The sequence below is a fragment of the Adiantum capillus-veneris genome, chromosome 23 (assembly GCF_014529385.1).
Source record: "Adiantum capillus-veneris isolate H3 chromosome 23, ASM1452938v2, whole genome shotgun sequence".
Lineage (NCBI taxonomy): Eukaryota > Viridiplantae > Streptophyta > Polypodiopsida > Polypodiales > Pteridaceae > Adiantum > Adiantum capillus-veneris.
Window position 1 is genome coordinate 131,182,528 of NC_140953.1, and position 18,901 is coordinate 131,201,428.

General features: G+C 43.8%; 1 protein-coding gene across 3 annotated transcripts in view; it reads left to right on the forward strand.

The window, feature by feature from the left end:
- The window catches only part of LOC147428565 (calcineurin B-like protein 1), a 119,423-nt gene that overhangs the window by 71,839 nt on the left and 28,683 nt on the right, over positions 1-18,901 (forward strand). For all 3 annotated transcript variants that reach the window (XM_086497187.1, XM_086497186.1, XM_086497188.1), the window contains 2 exons: positions 2,405-2,513; positions 4,942-4,994. In XM_086497187.1, coding sequence (XP_086353313.1) covers positions 2,405-2,513; positions 4,942-4,994 — 162 coding nt within the window. The remainder of the gene's footprint in view (positions 1-2,404; positions 2,514-4,941; positions 4,995-18,901) is intronic.

Below are 18,901 nucleotides of genomic sequence, written 5' to 3' on the forward strand. Positions count from 1 at the left end.
GGAACTCCGCCGGGCCAGTGCAAATCTATTGTGATTTGTGAATTGTTTTGAAGTGGTTATTTGGTGTTGTGGCGGTTGATTTTTCCCTTGGAGTGTCCAGTTTCCCACTGGCCATACAATGTCCGTCCATTTGTCTATTCAAAAAGAGGGTCCGAAAAATTAAATAAGAATCAAGGGAAAGAGACCAACCACTAAGGTTAGTGGCTGCCACAGTCTCGTGAGTACACTTACACCAAACTCTCACCACGGTGTTCAAACCTGTCAAGGGCAGAAGTTACAGGTTTTCGATCCCATTTCGGGAGCCTAATGGCGCCAAAATCTCTGTGGGTCAAACATACAAGCCTAGGACGCATTCCCTTACATTTTAGAAACTTTTGGGTGAGCTGTAAGTACATTTCAGCCTGCTGTAATTTTCTGTTTTGGTCAATGACAGTGCCCAAACTCTTGTATAACCTCTCCAAGGCCTCCCCGAGGGTTCCTTGGTGTTAGCTTGCAGTTTATGTGCGAAACCCTAAACCTGCAAATAAATGCAACAAGCTGTAATTCTCTGTTCTGGATCGTGTTGAGCGGTTTATGAGTGTCTTAGGAGCTCCAACACGCAATGGGACACTTCCCTTTCGATTTGGACAAGTTTTCACGCGAGCAAACTTTCCTTTTTCGCAATCTGATAGAATTGTGCGCACTTGTGGGGGATTAGTAATTAGCTAATCTCGTTCTTGTTTAGAAGGCTCTTGCCTTGGCAAATGTGCATAAAACCCATAGGACTATACATAGTCATCTGAGTAGCCCAACTAGTGCGGCATCACCATATGTGTAAGGGGGGGGGAGAGATGCACGAGAGCGGAATCATCGCGCTACACGAGACAACGGAGAAGGCTAGCTTTCCACTAAAGTTGTGAACCTGAAAATCCACTCACAAAGGCTGAAATGCAGCCTCCACTCTCATATTGGGCGCCCCCAGCCAGGAAGAGACCTTCTGGAGTGTGTGTTGACGAGCAGGTAGCTCTCCTACTGACATGTGTCCACTATGCTCCTTATGGTTCAGTTTCCTACCCCCTCCCAACTTATAATGTGGTCAATGACTTGCCAAGTGGATTCCATTTGGCGCACACATACTTCCATACTGATCAGAATTCAGTGCTAATTGGCTTGACCAGTTCCCGACTAACCGACCTAGATTCCCAATGTGATAAACCCGTTTGGGTGCAACCGTTTCACACTGGCCATGCCATGTCCACTTGCACCTTTTAAAGGGTTTCGGGGGAAAACAAGTAAAACTAAAATAAATAAAAATATGTTGTACATATTTAAAGAACGCAATAGGAAAAATACTCCTCTTGGTGACAATTTAGCTCTCCGAGACTGGCCCTAGAGGCTCTTATAAAAAGTACAAGGGTGTCCAAAAACGGAGCCCCAAAAGTAGTACATGAAAAACAAGAGATTCAACAGCATCAATTCCCAAAATCAAGCGTCTAGAGGGTTGTCCATACGCATTGCCACGTCATCATGGGTTTCCATGCAATTTGGCTGTGTGTGTGTGCGTGTTTTGCTTTATTTTAAGGTTAGGCCCCTCCAGCCAAAGTTCTGTAAGTTGTTGGGGTTATGATTTTTTATCCTAACCCATTTAATTTTTAGGCCACTCGGTTGATGTTTTGTAAGTTGGTAAACCTTCTTCTTCTTCTTTTGCTAGGGTTTAGGTCTTCTTCTTCTTCTTCTTCTTCTTCTGTTGTTGTTGCTAGGGTTTGGGCCCCTCAGCCGGGATCTATTCCATTGGTTAGAACTTGTGGTGCCACGTCACTGACTTGTCACATGGACAATACTATAGGCTCCCCTCTACATTATTTGGGTCATAGATTGATGAGATTGAGTCTTTTTTTTGGGGGGGGGGGGGGGATGTATTGGCTTGAGTTCAAATCTCACAAGGGCATAGGGATGGGACCTGAGTTTACATTTGAGTCTACTTTTCAACCTGAGTTTACAAATACAAAGATCATTGGGCGCTTCATTGCGAGATGTGAGGGCGTGCTATTTGCCACTGTGGATCGTCTTTGAAGGGCAGCATGCCAATATTAGATTTGAGGGTGGTCTACTTGGTGGCATTAAAGGTGACGCAAGGTAGTGACTTTTTTCCTTATTTTTATGTAGCCGTTTTTTTTAATTTGGGGGGGGGGGGGGGGTGGGGGAATGGGCTGAAAAAGGGGAGAAGCCTGGACACGAGGTGGCCGAAGTAGTGTGTGCAAAGCGTGAACTGTGTTATTGTAATTTCTAGAGCTTGGGATTTGTTTCCAGGATATGGTTGTATGGTTTACATTTGTACATGATTTGGCACTACTCTAATGTACAAAAGTCTTCAAGTGCAAAGTGTGTTGTTTCTGACCAAAGAGTGCTGACTTTCAATTTACAGGTTTTTGACTTGTTTGATGTTAAGAGAAACGGTGTTATCGAGTTCGGAGAATTTGTTCGCTCTTTGAGTGTGTTTCATCCCAACTCTTCCTTTGAAGATAAAGTCAATTGTGAGTCATCAAATTATTTTAAGTAGCACTCGTATCTTTTGTTTGAGGCATAGCTAAATTGTGATTGTTGCCTTCTGTCAATATGCTTCATCATCATAGAGACTCTACAACAAAGGTGCATATGACTCTCGTTTTTTTTTTTTTTTCTGGACAAGAATTGGTTTTTAAAAAATTAGTGTCTTAATTGGCCAAAAACGAATCGTTGTCTGCGAGCAGCTGTAAATATGTGTCAACCTCATCCTTTTCTTGGTTATTGCTATCTGGCATTATGCATGAGAGTATCGCTTCATTTTTTATCCTGTCACTATCTTGGCCACTTTTGTGGGAATCTGACAATTTATATGTATGCTTTCCGAGTTGGTATTCTTTGAATTTGAAAGGATTAGTTTTAGAAACGGGCAATTCTAAAGGGTAAATGCTTTAGTTTGGATTTTGTGCTATCATTTCGTGAAATGATATCACTCTTGTCATTGATGTGCATAACCATTCGAAGCTTGATAGAGATAAGCTTTATAATGTGTAATATTTCTTCATCAAGGGCAGAGGTCATTTGCAAATGTGGCCATGTCTCTTCACAAGGCTCTATTTCTCAAGGTTTCTGTCGTTCTAGGGACACAATCTTGAACGTGTACACAATTACTTGCTCAGAGAGCGTGTTGTGGGGCCTTTGGCAACGATCCAGCTCCTACTTGTGCATTCAAGTTTAAGCTGTCAAGCACAAAGTCTTCATAGATATGTGAATGCATGTCTTCTCACTGACCAAGATGGGAACAAGAGCCTTTTCTCCTAGGCAAATCAACACATGTAAAGCATTTTTCTTTCAGACAAACAGAGCATGGAGACCATTCTTATTAGGACAAGTTACAGGCAATATGCAATGAAAAAGGGGGTTCTGGTTGGAAGGAGTACTAATACTACAGACCGTCTGTTGAGCAAAGTCGAGATAGGTGCTGAATAAGGACTTCTCACAGATATTTTTTCGTGCTGTATAGAAATGGGCCTATATATATGACAACTCTTGAAGATTTTCCAGTCTTAGCTTGCTGGGTTCTAGGACGAGGTCTTGAGTGAGCCACTCGGAGGCTGAGGCCATGGCAGTGGCCTTGCCATAGGCCTTGCAGTAGTATAGAGACAAGGTTCTTGTGGGAGAAAACTTAAAAGCCCTAGAGGAGAGCTGGCCGGAGAGGGACTATGTATAGGCTAGGCCTATATATATGCAGGTTGGGTGGTGATTTGCCAATCTCGACTTACAAGGTTTTAAATCAAGAGCTTTAGGAAGTGCCTGAGATGCACGGCTTTGGAGGTAGCCAGGCCGGCTGTATAGACTGAAACACGGTGTTCTCTCAGAACATTGAGCTGACCCTTTCAAGGTGTTGGACTGAGATAGAGCGTACAGAGTACATATGAGTCTCAATAGATAGGCTTGAGAGTATGGAGATCTTACGGAAGTTTGTGTTACAGGAACAATAGGGTTGAGAGTATGGAGACTTCATCGAAGTTTGTGTTACAGGAACAATGCTACTTTGTGTTAAAACCTCCAACAGTTCCTTTTTAGGAGAAATGCTGGCTCCAAGGCTGAGAGCCTCTCCTCCCTCTTGTTCACATTTTCTGGAAGTAGGATAAACCGAAACCTGCCACGATCAGGAACAGCCAAGGGTTGACCATGTGGGTAGATCACTGGCTCATACTCTGTGAGACAGCGCTCAAACCCTGCATCCACATTTTACTCTGCAAAAGTGGCTAGAACTGGTGGGTTTCGGAGGGGGAGGAGCCCAGGTGTCTAATGGGTCCCAAAAATAAGTAACTGCTTTCGTGACTGATCCATATGTGCCAAGTCGGATGATGCACATCCTGTTAGGAGTTCTTTTCGCAGTCTGAATGCTGGCTTGTATGCAGCTCATGCGCAGCCTGAACAAGGATAAAGAAACTACCAGAAGAAATACTGAGAGTCCTAAATTTAAATGAACGATAACTAGAAGACCTTTGAAAGGTTTTCCTAGCATTCACAGGATCATTATAATGCTTGAGATTGGACCGAGCAGATACAAAGCACGAATTTGTTCTGGATTTCATTACGAGAAAGACCAACCTTCACAATATAAACCACCCTTGATTTGGTTATGGTGGTCATGCATAGTTCTTTGCTTATGCAAAAATCTATAAATTGCGTCTCTTTGAGCTTACAAAAAGTGAGCAAGAATGGTGATATCTGTGCTATCGTATTCACTACACATAGCCTTATCAATAACGAGCATGATTGTTTCAAGCAAGACCGGATTTTGTCAGAATGCTCTACTTTTAAATGTAGATTCTTCCTTCCTGCTCAGCTAGCAGGTTTCTTTTTTGTTTGTGGGGGATTGTTTAGAGCACCATTCATTTGTAGAGAAGTGTGTACATTGCAATAATTGGTTGTTTTTGCAATCTTCAGTTGCTTTCAAGCTGTATGATCTGAGGCAGACAGGCTTTATAGAGCGCGAAGAGGTGAGAGATTTTTTATTCTGAACTTGAAAGGGTGTGTAGTCAATTCTGAAATGCATTTACTAGTATTAGAGATTGTGAATTTCACGTAAAGTGGAAGCATCTTCATTGTTTGAATTATGAAATACAATAAAAACCATGTAATTGTAAAGTGTAGTTTGTTTTGCAAAGTGGCCGCACAATCATGCATCGTGGTTCCCATGGTTAAAGGAAAGGTCCTTATTTCACTTGGAAATGCTGTGGTTCATAATTTTAAAATTAATGCAAATTTATCAGCTTGAAATGCTGCCAGTGGGGATTCAACAGCTGGAACTCAAATACCAGCCTGTAGAAGTGCTCTACAGCTTGTTTTTTTCTGGAATTTGATCTTCTGACAGACTCTTTTAATTCTCTAGCTATAGCATATCCTTTCTTCAAGGGGCATCTCCTTTTTGTGAGGATTTCACTCCTGCATGTGGCTCTTTTTAAGGTTCTCCAACTGTTACAAGGTTTCCTTTATAGTGTTTTCCCCCCTCTTGGAGCCCAGTAAGATGCTTCACTCTGAACATGTACAAAAAGGCATGTGAAGAGGATATGCTAGGAGATGTCGGTACCTCTATTTACAGAATGCAACAGCAATACACTATTCTCGTTGAACACAGATTTGCAAGAAGAACAAGAGGTTGCATTTGCTTATTCCATGGTTCAAACAAAAAACAGGGAGAGAGTGCATAAAACCATAGGGTCACATGAACCACAGCTATGAGGAATTGAAAAGGTAGATTCATCGTAACAAGAAACGTTTCGTGTGTTTCATTTTTCTAGGCGTTTTGTTTCAAACATGCCAAGAAGAAACACACTACAAAACACATATTTTTCTAACAGTTATAGAAAACCTAATATTTAGGAGTGTAGTAGGTGGATACGTCCTATATACATGGTCACACAAGTGGTAAAATATCTTGCACATCAAACACTAAATGGTAATTCTGAATTTTGAAAAATCTTTTTTTTAACCTGAGAAACGCGTCTCATCTCCGTGTTTTGACACATTTCGACTGTTTTGTGTTTCGTTTCGTTTTGAAGGGATGAAATGCTTTTTATGTGACACCGTAGATGTGGCATGTCTGAGGATGCATCGACATGCTTCAACATTCGTTCTACAACTGGATCAAACTCTTCAGAAGAAGTTAAAAAAGAAGACTTCGGATCAGATTTCGGCTTTTGTTTAACTCTTATTGCCGACTTAAGAGGAGGGTTGGCAACCTTGTGCCACCTCTTGTAGGATTCTGGCATCGGCTGATCCTCTATCAGTGATTCTTTAAGTCGATCCTCCAACTCATCCTCAGTCAATTTGCCATTGCTAGAATCTTTGTTGCCATCGGGTTCTTCATCCCTCAATATTGTGTTTAGGATGCTTTCAAGTTTCTCTTCGGATTCTCTGTCTGCAGAAAGTCACACCACAAAAGAAGAAGAATTGATTGAAGCTCTGATACCACTGTAACCAGCTTGGTACTGTCAAGGTGGTGAATCGGAAATCCACAACAAACACACGAACAAAACTAAAAGAGACTTCAACATTTGGACTTGAAACAAACTAAAGTTGCGACATGAAGTAGAGCTCCACTGCTAGATGCTCTGGCCCCAAAGTTTGGCACCCTTCTTCGATACTTCTTTTTGTATTAGTAATCACAAAGTACAATTGCCAAGGATTCTACGATGCAACCGTGCAACCATGCACTGATCTATCAGAGTAGGCCCCCAAGGCTCATATTTATAGGCATTTAACAAAAGCAACCGATCCAAAAGCTAGGCACCTGTGCTTTCATAACTGATGCCAGAAAATCTACCATGTTAGTTGTCCGTATAGCTTGCGTTGTCCGCCCCTCCCCCCCCCCCCCCCCCCCCCCCCCCCCCCCCCCCCCCCCCCCCCCTCTCCCCCGGGGCGCGCAAATCACGCCATGAATAGTAGCGCAATTTTCGAACTGCCATGTCATCATGGCGGGCTTCTCTTCTACTCTTCTGTTCGGGTCCTGTCCTGACATCCTTTGTGACACTATCTACGGGTGAACATTTTGCCCGATAGAAGTGTTGTGTGTGTGTGAGAAGGTTGTGCAGAGTTAAGAGATGGGGTAACTCGGGCAGAAAAGAAACCAACACTAAAAGGCTGGCGCCCAATTAGGGGGCCAAAGTACAATACACGCTGATAGAGAAGACACCAGCTCACAACAGTAGCCATACGTCAAGTGTGGCAGCCCTCATAAGAGGGAGGATGACATTAAAAGGTATTGATAGCCTTATAGGCCAGCATATTTTTGAGCGCTAAGGTTGCAATATGGAGGCTAGTGGTCTTTAATTGCATCAGCCCATACAACGGCATGCAAAGAGCTGTAGTAATTAATTGGGCACTAATTAAGCCCGTAGGGGTGGCAGAATTGCAAGCCTGCCATCCTCAGAAGGGTCCGCATGTAGGTCAAGCAATAGTTGTAAGCAATAGTAATCAACTAGCACACAATATAAATTGCAGGAGAAGCAAGGCTTTTGCAGACCACAGACTTAGGAAGTAATAGCCATAGGGGCGAGTAAAGCAGTGCTAATGGAGCACCTGGCGAGGATCGGATGGAAAACAGAGATAAGTGCACGCTACACACATAGCAACACTTTTAGTATCTCAAAACAACAGGAAGAGATAGACAAACTGAAAGAGGCAGAATTCATCTATGAGATCGAACACATGGAATGGGTGTCACCAATTGTCTTTCTATAATTCTGCCAATCTGTTCTTTAGTTGGGTAGGTGTTATCTTGTCCGATATCCAAACTGATGTGCCTTTTAAGGGCGTTGTTTGCTTCATGACTGCTATCTTTTCTTTCATCTCATAGTATAAGACCTTTGCTTGTTTTCCCTATGCATTGGTTCTCCCAGCTCGATGAAATGGACAATCCGAGACAATCGCTTAGTCAGTATATCTGTTTCTACAGTGTATTCAAATTCATCATCTTCATGTCTTTGTGTGTCCCATCCATCCGGAAGACCTCTGATTCGGATATGTCTTTCTATGGTTTGTACTCTCCCCTTTTCTTTAATAACAGACAAAACTTCTTCAAAAAAGCTTTGCTGGTTACCTTAACAGAGATTTGTCTTCTTCAATCTTTGGTGGGTGCTCTTCCATTACTGTTTGCTTTGTCGTCAATTCTTGTACTTTGGTTTGAAGCTCTGCTATGTATTCTTCTTTCTTCTGCAGCTCGTGTTTGACAAGATTGAGTTCAGCCTGTAATTTCTTCATTTCCTGTAGCATGTAAGATTCCCATGCCGTTGGTTTTGTGACCGGTGGAGGGATGAGGTCTGGTTGTGCCAGGATGTTGGCAAAGGATTTCTTTTGCTTCCCTATCATAGTGCGGTTGTGTATGTAAGAAGGGGGGGTGGGGGTGCCCACCAAGGGATGCCCAAGAGTAGAGCCTCAAAAGCATCTAACATGAGAAAAGCATCAAGTCTTAAAGCATCTGATCCAAAAGCAAGCACCCATAGGGATGGTCCGTATGCACTGCCATGTCATTAGCAGCTTCCGCAAATCGTGGGCCGTTCGTGCAATTGCCACGTCATCCTTTTTTTTAAGCAAGTTAAAGAGTGTGTGTTTGTGTGCTTTATTTTTGGGGTTTTAGGCTGTAATCACTTTGGGCAAGGGATCGGACGGAAACACAGAGATAACCGCAAACTACAGACTTGGCAACACTTTTAGTACTTCAAACAACTTGGAAAATTGAGAGAAAAGACGACACGGCGCAACAGAGTTCCGAGCACTGTCGCCCCTTTTGGTATTTCTTTATTCATCGATCTGCAAAGGATACAACTCATGTCGGGACCAATTTTTCAGTTTCGTGTCCAGATCCTGAAAGAATGGCCCCGAGGACACTTATAAAGAGGACATGGGATGCTAAAAACAGAGTCCCAAAAGTTACTTGTCTAAAAGAATTCAAATCAAAAGCATTTTCTCCAAAAAGCTAATGCTAAAATCTGCTCAAAACAGCCAGTGCAATTTGCGAAAATGTGTACAACAATGCCACATCACCAGCCCCAGCACAAAATTTGGAAATCTGCCAAATCAGTAGCCAGTGTAGAATCCGCGCGTCTGTCCAGTTTTGCTGCCACGTCATTGACTTGTTACATAGGCCCCTCGGCCGGTTCCTCTAAGTTTGTTGGGGTTTAGGATTATTAATCCTAACCCGTTAATAATTTGGGCCACTCAGCGGGACTTCATAAGTTGAGATTTCTTCTGTTTCTTTGTCTTCTTCTAAGCTTTAGGCCTCTTGGCCGGTTCTTGCCAAACTTAGTCATGTTAGTCCAAGACCTGAAGGTCACTCGGATGTTCCTAGAGCCACGTAGAGGGTCACATATGCAAATACCACATAGAGAAACTGATGACGACATAAAGGATTTTGGCTTTGACAAAGAGATTGGCATAGACCACCTTTCTAGGGGAAGTGAGTCTGTGACGGGCCGAACAAAGTCATTGATCCGACGCGTCTATGATCTTGACGCAAAAACCCTAACCCTAAAACCCGTCACATACCCCCTTCTAAAATCAAAGCCGTCCTCGATTGTAGGATGAGAGAAAATGTTCACACTTCTAACATTTATGGAATTCAAATCCTATGAATGATCATTCAGTCATGCATTCTTGTGCAATGATGGCCGTGCAATGAGAGAGAGAAGCTAGCTGCAGACACCTTGGGTGCGTCTGAAATTTGTCTTATGGTAGTATCTTAGCCGATGCCTATAAAAGGTCATTGGATCTTGCTTGGATTGTCCATCACACACCCAAGATCATCATAATCATAATTATCATTCATCATAATCTCATACGAATTTCAAAATTTATGGTCCTTTTCTTCAATTCAAAGATTGTAGGATCTATTCCTAGTTCTCCATCGCTCCTTGATTAGCTAGTATACTGAAGTCCAACAATAACTCCTTGTTCTTATGCTTCAATTGAATCGTTTGTTCTCTTGTGTCAAACTAGGCATGATATTTGTAAAACCAAGACATGTCCAATAGAACATCACATCCTCCCAAGAATATAATGTAGAACTCAACTAGATCTGCAAATGTCTCGACTTGAAGTCGAAGCGATCCAATCAATGGTGTGGATGATGTATAAGTTCCATTAGCCATTTGTGCTTCAATGTGCATTCCTTTGGCATATTCATCAATGCCTAATCTTGCAGCTAAGTGTGGGGAGATAAAATTTTGCATGGAACCTGAATCAAAGAGGATAAGGGCATCTTGATCTTTGACTTTTCCCATAAGCCTTACGTGGTTCATTGGATGTGTCAATGGTAGGAACACCTACCAAGTCAGAAATCAACCCCACTGAGGGTCGGGATTTCTTGTTTTCAATGTCTTCATATGGAAGTGATCGTTTGTTATTTGGATATGTCGGACAATCATAGGAAATATGGCCGTGTATGTCACATGAAATGCATTGTGAATCTTCTAAGTTTCTAGTAACTTAGCTTGAAGGATAGATCATTTATCTTGTCCTGTACTTGGAAGGTCCATAGTATCTCATACTTAGCTCTGGCAAAAGCCTCTCCTGATCCTTCAGCTTTCGTAGGCATGCTTCTTCAAGCTTGAGGAGCACCCAATTGTTTTCCTTCAATTGCAAGTTTGTAACAGGAAGGCACCGCATGCCAACGGAAAAGAACAAATGAGACAAACTTTTAGTAGTTCAAATAACATTGAGCTGAAAGAGATGCACGACACAGTGCACACGAGATGCGGAGTGGCGGAGTTTCACCCCAAGATAACACTAGCCCCAAACCCTCCTTTTGATATTTCTTTATATTGTTTCAACTCAGTACAAGTTGGTGGCTCTGCTCTGCATCTGCTCTTGCGAGAATGCCAGAGAGAGAGAGAGAGCCCACATGTCATATATAAAGGCCCTAGGCCCATCTAAATGCAGTACATGAAAAGTATCAACTAAAAGCATCTGGTCTTCAAAAGCGTTTGATCCAAAAGCTTGCAATGCAAACCTGCAAATTCCGTACAATGCCACGTTGCGGAAATCCATATAGTGCCACATGGTAGTCGGCACAAAATGCGGGGATCCGTACAGTTGCTACGTCATTAGGTTTTACACACAATAACTTGTGTGTGTGGGTGCTGCTTTATCTAATTATTATAGGCCCCATCGGACGTACAGTGCCACATGGCAGTCGGCACAAAACGCAGGGGATCCGTACAATTGCTACGTCATTAGGTTTTACACAAAATAATCTTGTGTGAGTGTTTGCTGCTTTATCTAATTATTATTAGACGGGGTCCTATAAGTTGGGAAAACTCTTTAATAATTGGTCCCTTTCGATGAGGAACTGCAAGTTGGTGAGAACTTCTTCTTCTTATTCTACTGCTTCTAGGGTTTAGGCCCCTCGTCCGGGATCTGCTCTAGGTGTCTGCTGGAAGACATATCTTGCACAACTATATCCCCATGCTCACTGTCGAGCATAGAAAGGAATGATTGCATAATCGTTGACGTCTCAGCCTCCTCTGCAATCATCCACTTCAGACATGACCACTCAATCTGCTGTGACTCACTAGAGCTCTCATGCTCTAACTTATTATGCATAGACTCTTGCACAACTTCCTCCTGTCGTGACTCACTAGAGCAAGACCGCTCTACTTGTCTATCCTGCATAGAACTATCTCGCACAACTGACTCTCTGCTTTTCTCAGTCACTAGCAAAGCATGCATGTCTGACTCTATCACCTCTCTGTGTGACTGCTCAAGTCGTGCCCCAACTGTGTGCACAACGAGCTCACTACTCTGCACTCCATGCAAAGCACCCTGCAACCCACAAGCAAAAGAGACTCGCCTGCTCTCTCGCTGTCTACCTGGTTGCATGATCACAGAGACAACACCGTCTCTCCCGTGATCCACATGCAATGGGTAACCTGGACCACTCCTACATCTCGCAATCACTAGCGAACCCAAAGCATCACAAAATCTCGCTCTCGAAGCGAAATTTGACATCCACAATCTCTAAGCTGACCAATCGAGATCAAACTCACTGTCAAATCTGGTACATAGCGCACATGTCGTAACAAGTAAGATGCACCATCCGGTAATGACAGTCTCACATCTCCTGCACCTGCTATCGCATGTACCGATCCATCGGTCAAACGTACACTGCGAATCATCCCGCTAGAATAGCTACAAAACCATTCACGATGCGACGTGACATGAAACATAGCATCTGCGTCTAGCAACCACTGCGAAGGGAGTGCACTATCCACATGTATAGCATCTCGTGCATAGCTCGAGGTAAAAGTGACATCCTATCACTAGTATACTTCGACACTACATCTGCCTCAACTGTCAAAGCAACTGAGTCCATGGCATCACTACATACATCTCTGAGATTGCCATGTCTCCTACGATGTCGCATACGACGAAAACAACGCCGTCTAACGTGTCCAGAATGACCACAATACCAACATACCACTTGTCGGCGTACTCGTGAATGTACATGTCTCACACGAGTCCTTGATGACTCAGATCTATCATACATATCATGTAATTTGCGCCAAAGTGCTCTCGAAGTAGTCTCATACATAACAAGAGCATATACAGATTTCGCAAGGTGCAAAGAGAGTGTAGATAGTGCCATCTCCTCTAGCTCTTGCCACTGATCGTCAGACATGTTTGAAGGTCTACCTACATCACCACTCAATGGTCGATGCAACCCTCGTTGTGTCAGTGCATCAAGCATACAATCTCTCCATGCCGCAAAGTCTGACCCATCAAACACGCGTATCTATGAGAGATCATAATCTGAGCGATCACCTGTCTCTGCCATGAGCACAAGTAGCAAGCTAGATAGCAAAACCACCTCACCAACAACACCTGGAAACTGTCTACAAATATGGCTAGAAACACAATGTAAAACCTGTGAGACACACTCCAAAAAGAGCTCCCGCAATGTCAATACAAGTCTCGCCTACTCTAGTATCACAGTGCAATTTGTGAGCTAATCACCAAGCCCACACTGTGCGGTATCGATGCATACACATGCACAAATCTCCCACCTGCAGAGAACACCGCACGTAATCACTGAGTGCAATCGCAATCACAACCTGGATCGCATCAACTTATACGCATAAAACTCCTGGGAAAATTTCGCCAGAGTTTCGATGCACAATGGCTATCAACACAAAATAACCATTGTCTTGCAAGCTCAATACAATGAGCAATCAATGCGCATCAAACTACACTCAACATACATTCATAAGCTCTGCAAACCTGTGTCCAGCAAATGCTCACAAAGAGTACCACAGGTGGCCATACATATCATCCACAACCAACCTCTGCACTTGCTCACAAGATCTACTGCTCACCACATAAGCATACATAGAGCATTACCCGCTCAAAGACCATGTATGCAAGTCACAACACTGCAGAAGAACCACTCAACTGCAACTAGCAACACCTGTGGGAGTACTAGACTTAACCTGTACGTGGGAGTCAAACCTGATCTTGTAACACCTCATATGTGCCTGCTACCTGCAGTGTGCACGGGTAAGCTGTCTGCAGCAAAGAAAACAACAGAGCCCAAAATTGTCCTAAAAACAGTCTCTGTGTTTTTAATTTCAGACCCACCTGCACTCCGAATCAGAAAACGATTCCTTCTACAAAGTCGTAGAGCTTGAAGCGAGCTCTGTTTTGAACCAAAAAGTTTTGGAATCGGAGCTTTGTAGCTCAAGTTATGAGCAAAACAGTAGACTGCTGTCAAACTGCCAAAAACTGAACGACTTTCTTCTGTGCTTCTTTGAGCTCATAGAAAGGCTCAAACTCACTTCCCACCTCGATGCGTGAGCTGAATGTATCAATCTCACAATGCTTCCATGTCTATGGAAGCTCCAAGCTCCAATCTGTCGCCGATGTAGCCGTTGCAAAGCTTGGCAAGAAGAGGGAAGATGCTTTACACAGTGGGCTGATTTGTAGAGGAACTATGGACTGATCTGTGAGCACTAGGAAGCTCTTGAGAGCTCTCCTGCAAGCGTCTATATGGCTGTCCACAAGCCTCCTCTATTTCTTTGTTCAGATCTGTGACCTCTCCGCCATAGCCGACGAGTTCATCGCGAAGCCGTCCATCTACGCTCTCACACTTGTCGCTCTGATATCAATTGAAGGGGATCGGAGAGCACCACAGACGGAGAGTGAGAGAGAGAAGGAGACACACGACACACAGATATGGGTGGAGAGACTCAAAGAGTGAGTAGCCCCCTATACACTTATGCTATGTATAAGGTATACAAGTCAGTGGGAGCCCAGACTCTGGGCGGCCGGGCAAGGCACAGGCGCCTACACCCCAACAGTGACATCCCCCCTTCTTGAAAGAAGAGTAATCATCCACGATTACAACATGTTTGAAAACAACTCAAGTTCGTTCCGAGGGACATGAGTCTGTGTGCCGGGCAAGGCACAGGCGCCTATACCCCAACAGTGACATTCCCCCTTCTTGAAAGAAGAGTAATCATCCACGATTACAACATGTTTGAAAACAACTCAAGTTTGTTCCGAGGGACATTCAGTTTCACACCGAGACTTGCTGATCTATAACGGTTGTCTCATTCTAGATCGGAGCTCTTGATATTCCGGCGTAGCAAAATTAGCCATCACACCTAAACCGCGTTGATCTTGAACGGATGTCTCGATGCACTAAAATTACACACCCAACTAATCTCACCCAATTAGGAATATTCAGTAGTTGGCACATCACAATGCAAGACAACGAACAACGCCGTTGAGCACTCCTCCGAGACAGACAGTGTCACGTGCACATCTAAGCCTATGTGCATGTGGACAAGCTACTCTAGGGTTTAGGTCAGCTTAGGAAGTGTTTTGGCACCTTTGTGAGTCTGTTCGCAGGCCGTGCATGTCCAGGCACTTAGAGTAGTTGCATATCCTTTGGTTGCACATAGCATGATCATCAACATTACACTCAGTAGCCATCATGAGCATTTTATAATGCACATAACCCATTTTCCCTATTTTAGCAATTTTTCACTTATTATTAATAAGTGATTTTGTTGGGAAACTGGGTAGGGCATTTGTGATAAGTTACTATTTGAGGAAACTAGCGCTAGTACTTTTTGGCAGAAGAGGCAGCAGAATTCCTACATCTGGCAATGCACCTTCTCAGCAAGACCTGCAGGATCACCTAGCGTTTTCTAGCCATCAAGACCCCTGGCGTTTTTCACCAGCAAATCAGCCTTGGCGTTTTTGCAGCAGATTGCCTAGCGTTTTTTTGCAGCAGCTTGCCTAGCGTTTTTGCAGATCAAGACCAACCTAGCATTTTTGCACTTGCAGATTCACATCAGTGTTTGCAGATTCCCGGCGCGGCAGGATCAGCCATTGCATCAACATTTTCTGTTTTCAGCTCTTAGACTCCGCTAGAACAGCCCCAAGCCTCGCAGATCTCGCCTACCCGCAGCTGATCCTCGCCGCACGGTCAGATCAGCCAGCGTTGTCAATTTCAGCCCGTTGTTTGCAGATTTCGGAGCACTCATCTTTAGCAAAGTTCAACATTCACATCCGCTGCACCTTACAGACGGTCTGCGGACTCAACAACTACCTCGTCACTTTCCCGACCTAAAAAGGACCGGTCCATGAGCTCAGAGGACTAATACAACCAAATGCTCTTTAGACCTCAGCGTGCGTCGCTTGGAGGTTTCAAGCATACAACTAAATGCTCCCCAGACATCCCGCATGTGTCATTGAGAGGTTTTCCAGTGTACAACGAAACGCTTTCCGGACATCCAGTCTACATCTTTTCGAGGTTTTCAAGCATTCAACGAAACGGTCCCCAAACATTCCGTCTACGTCATTTTGAGGTTCAAACATTATCAAACATCATTTCTCATTACTCCGCCCGGGAGTAAATCACCAATCATTGAAACCGGTATTAAAACCAGCAAAAGCACCAAGACAAGTTTAAAACAGATACCATTCATTTCAAACAAATTCCAAACAGTACTTTTTGAACAAATATCCAAAGTATATGAATACAAAGCAACTAGAAAATTCGTTCAGGTTTTTGTTCGGATAGCTGAACTTTGAGGACGACTGGCCTGTCCTTCATCAAGGTAATCATACGGTTGCGGATCTGGATTGTCTCATTCTTGTCGTGCCAAGGCATGCCCAAGAGAACGTCGCAATTGCCCAACTTCATGATGTGGAAATCGGCTTCTCCATGGTATCCTTGTATGGTCACTAGAAGCACACCGATGAGAGGTACCACCTTGTGGGTTTGACCGGTGTCTAACTGGGCGTCAAGTGCTCGTCCTTGGGAGTCGTAATCGAAATCCATCCGCTGAAGAAATTCTGGATGAATGAAATTTTCGGTAGCTTCAAGGTCAAAGAAGATCAAGGCTTTTTAGTTGTTGACTTTGCCGTAAGCTCGGCACAATTCATTTGAGCTTTCAAGTTTAATTCCATAGATATCGAGTACAAGTCCCGGGTACAAGTCCTATGGCAGGTCTAGCTCTGTTAGCCAGAAGTGGTGTCACAAGTGATGACGTGGCACAACTACCCGAACACCAAAGTCTTAAAATAAGTTGTTCCAACTTATGAGTACCTAGAAATTAAATAACGTTGACTGGATGACTATATTGTGGTTTTTATACTGGTTTCATTGATAGGTGATTTTATTCCCGGGTGGAGAAGTGAGAAATACTGTTTTGGTATTGTTTGAACCTCGGAACGACGCAAGCCGATGCCTATGGAGCGTTTCGTTGTATGTTTGAAAACCTCGGAACGACGCAGGCCAATGCCTGGGGAGCGTTCCGTTGTATGCTTGAACCTCCAAGCGACGCACATTGCGGTCTGGGGAGCGTGAGCGTTTGGTTGTACAGTCCCCTGAGCTCATGGCCCGGACCTTTTTAGGTTATTTGCGGAGGGAGTGACGAGGTAGTCGTTGAGTAGCTTCATACCGCAAACCGTTTGTCTCAGGCGAGTGCTCAACCGCGTTGTTTGTTGTGTCTTGTAACATGCATATGTAAGCATTTTTGTTGCATTGTGATGTGCCAATTACTGAATATTCCTAATTGGATGAGATTGTGAGAAAATGAAATGAAATGAAATGTTATATTAAACGTCTTCAAAAGGCCAGAGTGACCTATGAGACCAAACTGATACAAAAGTGGTGAATCTGGTACAATGTCTGAAAAGTGTGAGATTGTGAAAATAAATGCGAAAAACTAAATACAAAGTATTAGAGAAACTTCTTAGGAGCATTCTGGGTGTTTGGCTAGAATGCTTCTAATCCTTTGTTGTAGTCTCCTCCGGTGAAGTGTGCTTCTGCATCTCGGTCCTGGTCGTCTCGATTTCCTAAGCTTAGTTGCCCTGTCAATGAGGGTGCCTTTGGTGTGAATGTGGGTTTCCTTTGTGCTCGCTGCTGGCCTCTTGCTTCTCCTTCCATTCCTGCTTTTCTCGATTCGAAGAAATCTGTGATCTGCCTCTGAGGTTGTAGTGCTCTTTGTCTTCTCATTAGATTATCCCTGTGCCGATGTAGTTCCAGTAGGTACAGGCCTAGGCACCTTTGAAATTTGTGATCTGCCTCTGAGGTTGTAGTGCTCTTTGTCTTCTCATTAGATTATCCCTGTGCCGATGTAGTTCCAGTAGGTACAGGCCTAGGCACCTTTGATCTTGGTATTGCATGACTCTATCTAGTGATCCAAAGCCTTCTTTAAATAGGCAATGGAAACGCCCACGTATCTCATAGTATACGGTGCAATGGCATATGTAGTGTAATTCTGTCTCCGGCTCCATTCCGCATAACTTGCAAATTCTGCTCTCAGGTGGGATTCCCCTAAATCTACCAAATTCAATTTCTAGTTGGTGTGAGGATGTACGAATCTGACCAAGAGCACATCTCAGACCATGAGACAGGTGGGTATCCATGTAGTTCGGGCGAATCACAAAACCATCTTCAGATAGCTATAGGAAGTTTTCTTTGTAGTCGGCCATCTTCGTGCCCAATTCTTGTGTAGGGTCTACCCATGTCCTCTTAGTGTCCAACTGTATAAGATCTTGGCGGATGATTTTATTAATCTCCGTTCGTGTGATTGCCAATGATGGAGCCTCAAGATAGTATTGGAAGGGGGGTAATCTTTCCATACGGAACCCGTGTCTCTGAAACCACGAAGACAATTGCGCATACCAGCATGATGTATCTCCTTTCATTGCTAACTGTCGAGAGGATTCGAGGGCCAATCTAGTATATCGGCAATTATTTGTATCCCACATACCATGTATAAAGGACACTGATCTGGTAAGAGCTTCAATTTCTATCGGAGGGGCAGCTAGTTCCGCTCGGATAATCGCGTGTGGTACGGAGGCCTTGGCTCTAATCATTCGGGAAATCATAGATACCAACGGTCTCTCCATTGACTTCCAATGATCCTGATCCACAAATGGTCCCCAAATCTGGACCTCATAAAGCATAGCCGAAGCCACGACAGTATCAAAGAGCCAAAATTTTGTTCTTGGTTCGTGAAACTGCACTTGTGAACACATCCTCTCCAACCCTCCCAAGGCCGCAGAGGCTCTGGACAATCTAGCCTCCGCTGCTTTTTTTAGAGTAAACTTCGGTCCTGTAAATACCACACCAAGGTATGTGTATGCTTCTGGGTACTCTACTGTATCCTGGCCATACGCAAATGTAGGTGCCGATCTCCTAACCCACTGTGGTGTGGTGTTAAACACCATAACTTTGGTTTTACCCAAATTCACTGACAGTCCGCTGTCCTCTGCGAATTTATGTAATGCATCTAACTGCCTATGCATTCCATCTGGTGATTCTGCTATCAATACAATATCATCTGCATACAACAACAAAGGGATCCATGACCCTGCAAGTTGAGCACCTCTG